Raw genomic sequence first — 6403 nt, forward strand, 5'->3', positions numbered from 1 at the left:
ACTGTGGGAAGTCACACATTGGGTAGCTGCAGGCCAGAACAGGTGACCAGGAAATACGTGACCCAGAAGTGCAACAAATACATTCAGGTCCTCCCATGGGAATCTATGGTAGCTTGAACTTTCCGAGGCTGAGGCACACGTAAGAAAAACAGTAAGATTGTGGTTGGATGCTCACTTTTTGTTTAAAAAATCATAGTAATCATTCTCAGGTTTAAATAACATCTCCCACTAAATCCTAGAAGACAAGCATTATATTTCCAAACATCTACTAAATCCTATAACACAGGCATTAGATTTCCTATCACTGATAAATTTAACAGGACTCATGCTCTTTATTTATGGTTAAAAGAGGCCAAAAATAAAGATTACAAAATGAGATGTACAAAAGAAAAAAAATGTAAGGAATGACATAACAACTGCAACATAGCAGACTTTCCTCCAATGAATATCCACTGTCATTTTTCTCTAATTTCTCTAATTTCTCAAATAATATAAGGACTGTGAAAGGTTCTCATAAAAATCAAAAAGAATTCTTAAACCAATTTGCTTTTAGATACCATGTGCTTATTTTGGTCATCACATGCTGTTAATATTCCTTTCTGGTTTACTTTGTTTGGCTGGATAATTATTCCCATCAATACTGAAAATGGCAAAGTATATGGTTTATATTCTAGGTTAAGTCCTAATTCTACACTAGATATTAACATAATTAGGAACTACTTAAGCACATGACAAAGTAAATGGTTGTTAGGGATGAATACAAGTATAACTTAAAATGATTCTGCCCCTAAAGTGTCCACACTAGTCAGAGAAACAGGCAGGGCCCACAGCTAAACAACACTAGAAACAAGAGTGCAATATGCTTCGCCATATGCCAACTGTTCCTATCTGGAGGAGGAGGGTGACCTGAGGAGAAGAGTATAAGGATGGAGGAAGGGAGGTCTAGAAGAAAGTTTTTATTGTGCAGGCAATGGAGAAGTCAACAAAGGTTTCTGAGCAAGGAATTAGCATGATAGGAAGAGTAGGCTAGAGGCAAAAGACCAGAAGCTGGAAAGCCTTCTGGAATTAGGCCGCCAGAGGCATGGGAGAACTTGAAACTACAAATTTTAAGAATGAGAAACAGAAGATACAGAAAAATCAGCCCTTTCAAAACACACTTTAATACCACCTGTAGTGTCTATCAAAGTAATTGTTAACCTCAGGTAAGTGAGTGACGGAGAAGCACAGAACCCATGTTGAAATACCAGGTCCATTTATTCAAGGAAATGGGGCTCCTGACATCTAAGATCCTGAGCCAATGCTAAGGAAATAGCTAAAGCCAGGCAAAATCCAAAGTCCTGCAATGCCAGAACTGCCCAACAAAGGAAGTCACAGGACAAGTTTAAAGGGAACAAAAAGATTGACGATGTAGCTTCTCAAAGAGATGGTTGCTGGTCGCAATGGAAAAATGTTCACCAAGCAGAAGAGAGCTTATCCCTCACCTCATTTTCACTCCACCTATAATATTTAAAACAAACTACAGAAAGAGAAAGGGTGTGGATTTTTGTTTGTCTGTGAGGATGAGTGGAGAGGATAATGAGGTGGAGTAAAGGAGATTCAAAACTCAGCTTCAGAGTGAGATGAATAATGAAGAATGGATGAAAGTTTTACTTTTGTATAATTAACCCTTTACATCTTTGAAAATTATAACAATATTTAAGAAGCGCCCATATGCATAATATAGTCTCACTGAAAAAAACAGCCAAAACCTAATGATACAGCCCTTAAAAAATGATAAACCATAACATCCTCAAAGGTATGACAATAAAAAATGTTTTCTCCTCAGGCAATTAGCCATCTATAATGGAAAGGAAACTTTCGTTATAAAAATAAGTTTTTCTATTTAGGATTTTATTCTCATACAAATGCCTGGAAACTAAACCTAAAGACTTGAACCACTCTAACCCTGACCTAATTTCCCTTAGGTCAATGATTAGACTAGGTCCTCTCTTTTTTAAGGCCTAACTCACTGTTCCTAATATGGATAGTCAAATATCTCTGATTTTTAAAAAAATTTAAATTATAATAGACACCCAGTACCAAATTTTTTTCTAATAATGTACATCTCATACCTGAATCTCTCAACCCAGATGTCTAAAAGACAATACATACACGCCTCAAGAAAAAAATGCAATACAATGAACTATTTAATATATTATCTTAACTATACTTTGGATGTTTTCCTTAAATGGAAAAAATTCATTTGATGAAAAAAAATAATTGAAGAGGAAGACGACCTGATATAAATGGAAGTGACAGTGGTTATAGATTACCTAGAAAACCATTTTGTATTTCCAGTTGATTCAGTTGTTTTTTTTTAAGATTTTATTTATTTATTTGACAGTGAGAGAGAGAGAGACAGCGTGCCAGAGAGACAAGTGGGGGAAACAGCAGAGGGAGAGGGAGAAGCAGACTCCCCACTGAGCAAGGAGCCTGATGCGGGGCTGGATCCCAGGACCCTGAGATCATGACCTGAGCCGAAGGCAGATGGCTTAACCGACGGAGCCACCCAGGCGCCCCTCAGTTGTGTTTTATATGGAATGATTTCATTGAGCTAGTTACACATACGACTTTAAACAGCCAAAAAAGAACCAAAGGTCAAAACTTCACTGCTAAAGACAAATTAGGAAAAAAAAAAAGTTTTGAAACATTCCAAGAATAACATTTATGAAATAAGCCAGCATTTTGTTTATAGGAACTAGAGTGCTGGGACCCTGGGCAAAAGGGTAGCGTAGGAGTAAGATCAGGAGGAAGAGGAGGGAGAGCTGGGCCAACAAGACAGGGCTACAAAGGGACTTCTACAGAGAGAGGAGATGCGGGGAAAAGCAAAACACCAAAGCTAGAAAGGACAACTGAAACAGTTACCTAAAAAATTTTAAAAATCATTCTGAAATCTTTCTATCATTAGTAGTATAGAAAAACAAAATCTCAAAATTTCTTCTGAAAATCATGACTCTGCTACACCTTCCTCATAACTCTCACTATAGCTGGTTGTAGACGTGCAACTTTTACTTTTCTACATTATACATTCAACTATACTTACTTGTTAATCTAGGCTCTCACCAGAGATTAATTTTTACCCCCAGGGGATTTTGGGGACTATCTGGAGACATTTTCAAGGATCAAAGGTTAAGGGGGCTGCTCTTGGCATCTAATGGGTAGAGGCCAAAGAACATCCTACAATGCTAAACATCCCACAACGTACAAGACAGCCTGCACAACAAAGAATTACCCTGCCTAAAATGCCAATAGCGCTAAGGTTGAGAAACACTGATTTCTTCTGAATATAAGCAAAAACGAACTCCTCTGACCTTCATCCTAGTCCATCTCTCTCCAACAGACATCTAATTAAAGCATTTTTCAATTGCTTTAAACATGGTGGATAGCTGGCTCAAACTAGAGTCACACTAAAATTCACTGAAAGAATACATCAGAGCAAGAGTGCAGAAACTGCAAGAAAAGAACTTTGTAAGCTTCCTTTTGTTTCATTTTTGTCTCAAGCACATCCACATCAGAAGAGAAACATTTACATGTTTCCATATCAAGGTGTGTCTCTTCTATGCTCAATACACTAAAAATACACTGACCCAGGCAAAATATGTTCTTATTAACATAAAAACTTAGGTAAACAGTATTCCTGAGAAAGATTTATGTTAGGGGCAAGGGTGAAGAAAGCCACCTGGGTCTTTAAAATGCAAAGTTATTTCACAGTTTGCTAGCAAAATGACTCAGATCATTATTACTTTTAGTCATGCCAAGTTTGCTGCTTCTAAGCCTACTAGTAATGGAGAAAAAAACCCCACCATTTTTCCTGCAGTCATTAAACCAATGAAACAGAAGCTTACTGAAAACAGGTTTGTGCAAGATCTTTTATTATAACTGTTCTAAAACAAAAGCAATCGCTGGAAGTGCAACTGAAGATTCTAAGAAATCTTTCACCTACCTAAATAGCTACGGAGTGTGTATGTTGGGGGTGGGGGGCAAACAAAAGAAAACCCTAACTCACAGATCTACAAATCTTATGCTGTAAATATTTTCCTAATGGATCCTTCAGTCAGAATCCTGGCTTACTCTTTTTTTTTTTTTTTTTTTTTTTTGGTCTCTCCTTTCAAAAAGCTGGAAAAGACCTCCACATAGCGTTCCACCAAGAGAACAATACTAAGAACAAATAAAAGCCTGGCGTGTACCTGGCCAATCTCATTCATCAGAAACCGTGGCAGCTGGGAGAGAATTCTGTTTTCCGCGTGACCCTTTCGCACCTTTCACATAGGTTTCTCCCCTCGAGTATCTGCCTTACCTACTACTGGAGCAAACGTTACCCAACTTTGATGGTTTCCACGTCTCCACAGTAATAAAAATCAAGCATCCAGCAGAGCCTACTTCCTTGGGCAAGGTAAATATAATCAGTGCTCCTTTTACACTTACTAAGTCGCCACAGGAAGTTAACAGGAAGGACACATTTCGATCCCACGGAACCTCACAAAAGGTGCACTAATTTCACAAAACGAGGCACTCTTGACAGGGGAAAACCACCACCGCGACACGACACCGCGTACGAAGGGTTTTCAAGGGGGGAGGGGTGGTGTGGTTTTGTTTTTTTGTTTTCCTTGCCGCGAATGCCCCCTTCATCTTTAGAAGGCTGACCTAACTTCAGAGAAACCGGGCTTACTCGCGACCCGCTCCTCGGCTCCTCGCGGGGTCCACACCAACGCCCGTGAGTGAAGTGAAGCTCCCGCGCCCCCCGCCCCCCACCGCGGGCGAGTTCTCACCGGCCAGGGAGGAGGGAGGCAGGGGACCAGGGAGAGGAGCACCCGCCCCGGCTCTGCACCGCACCGGCCCCGCTCTCGCCCGGAAACCATCCCTCGGCGCTACAAGCCGCGCTCTCGGCGGCTCTGACACGTCCGCTCTGGGTTTCCAAACGCGAGGGGCCCGTAGCGGCCACCGCGGGGCGCCGCGCCCAGCAAGCCGCTGCCCGACCCCAGGGCCCCCCCTCCTCGGGACGCGCCTGGCCGCCCTTACCGAGCAGCAGCAGCTTGACCTCGCGCGCCGCCTTCTCGCCATCCTCACGGAGGTTCCGGTCGATCATCTTACTCCGTTCCACCGCCGCCTTATCCTCGGCGCTCAGCGTACAGCCCATTGTGCCAGGAGCGAGAGCTCGCCGCCGCTCCCTCCACGTCCGACGCGCTGCCTTCAAACACAGGTGAATTCTTTCTTTCCGGGCGCGGGCGTTCGAACACCTCCCGACGCTGGCCACGAAACACCCCCACCCACTTCCTAAACGGAGCGAGGAAAGCGCTGTCTGCAAAGGAGCGAGCTGCACCGCGCCGCTCTTCCCCGCGGCCGGGTTCCGCTCCTGCGTCCCTCAGCGCCCCCGAAGTCCCAGGTTTTCACGCTCTGGATACGCTGGCTGCCGCCCTCCCGCTGGTGGCCGCGCCGCAGCCTCAAGAAGCCCGGTGGAGCTCGGCGTCCGCGCGCCGCCGCGGCCCCGCCCCTGCCCGCCCCGCCCGCCACTCCACGACCCCTCCCCGGGCGCGCTCCCGCGCACGTGCCCTCGGACAGCGCCGCCTCGGCCGGGCGCGCGCGCCCGCGCTGCCACCGACCCCGGCGCCGCGCAGCCCCCGAGGGCCCGGCACCACCGCGCGCGCCCCTTGGAAGCGCCCCCGGAACGCCTAACTGCCCGGCTCGCTCCCCTACCTCGCTTCCTCGGTGGGAGTGGGTTAATTTCTTCCCGCTTACTCACACCGCGGGATCTGTGCGGACTTGCCCCTTCGGGGTGCAGGTGGGAGAGCTGCCAAAGTTGGAAGCTGAAAAAAGCCAGTGCTGGGCGTTTGAGCATGCCCAGCTCCGGCAGCCACGCAAGGGTTTTCGAAATGTAAACCCCTGTCGGCTGGCCTTCAGGGTTGTGGGAAATAGAGGGAGCTGGGAAGGGAATGGAGCCATGGCGAAAGCAGAGATGGGGACAGTGGGGAACAGAAAAGTCTGGGAGGGGGCTAGGAGGTTAACTTCCTTCAGGTTTTTCTTTCTGTCCTTCTTTTCCCTCCTTCTATCCATTCTCGCGTTTCTTTTCACAAGCAGAGAACATTTTGATAGATTTTCTCATAACTTGAGAAAATGTGAGACAAATATTCACAGTATATTTTATAATGACAAGAGCAATAAAACACACCTACACAGATAAATCTGCTCCGCACCCAAACCTACCTCCTCTGGAGCAGCATGTAAGCTTCTACGCCAAATTTTGGAACCCTATTTATGACCACGGTAGTAAATCATAAGCCACTAGGCATGACGTTCCCTTTTACAGGCCTTAGTTAGCCTCCTTGCCCATAAAATGAGTTGGAGTTTATTCATATTATGGTTCCAT

General features: G+C 45.1%; 1 protein-coding gene across 1 annotated transcript in view; it reads right to left on the minus strand.

Moving 5' to 3' along the window:
• Positions 1 to 5853, minus strand: part of GNAI1 (G protein subunit alpha i1) — a 92930-nt gene extending 87077 nt beyond the window's left edge. Inside the window, exons 1-2 of the mRNA XM_032402291.1 lie at positions 5734 to 5853; positions 5059 to 5227 (exon numbers count right to left, since the gene is read on the minus strand). Coding sequence (XP_032258182.1) covers positions 5059 to 5176 — 118 coding nt within the window. The 5' untranslated portion in view covers positions 5177 to 5227; positions 5734 to 5853. The remainder of the gene's footprint in view (positions 1 to 5058; positions 5228 to 5733) is intronic.
• Between the last annotated feature and the right edge of the window lie 550 nt (positions 5854 to 6403).

Source organism: Phoca vitulina, unplaced genomic scaffold (assembly GCF_004348235.1).
Source record: "Phoca vitulina isolate PV1807 unplaced genomic scaffold, GSC_HSeal_1.0 scaffold4, whole genome shotgun sequence".
NCBI lineage: Eukaryota > Metazoa > Chordata > Mammalia > Carnivora > Phocidae > Phoca > Phoca vitulina.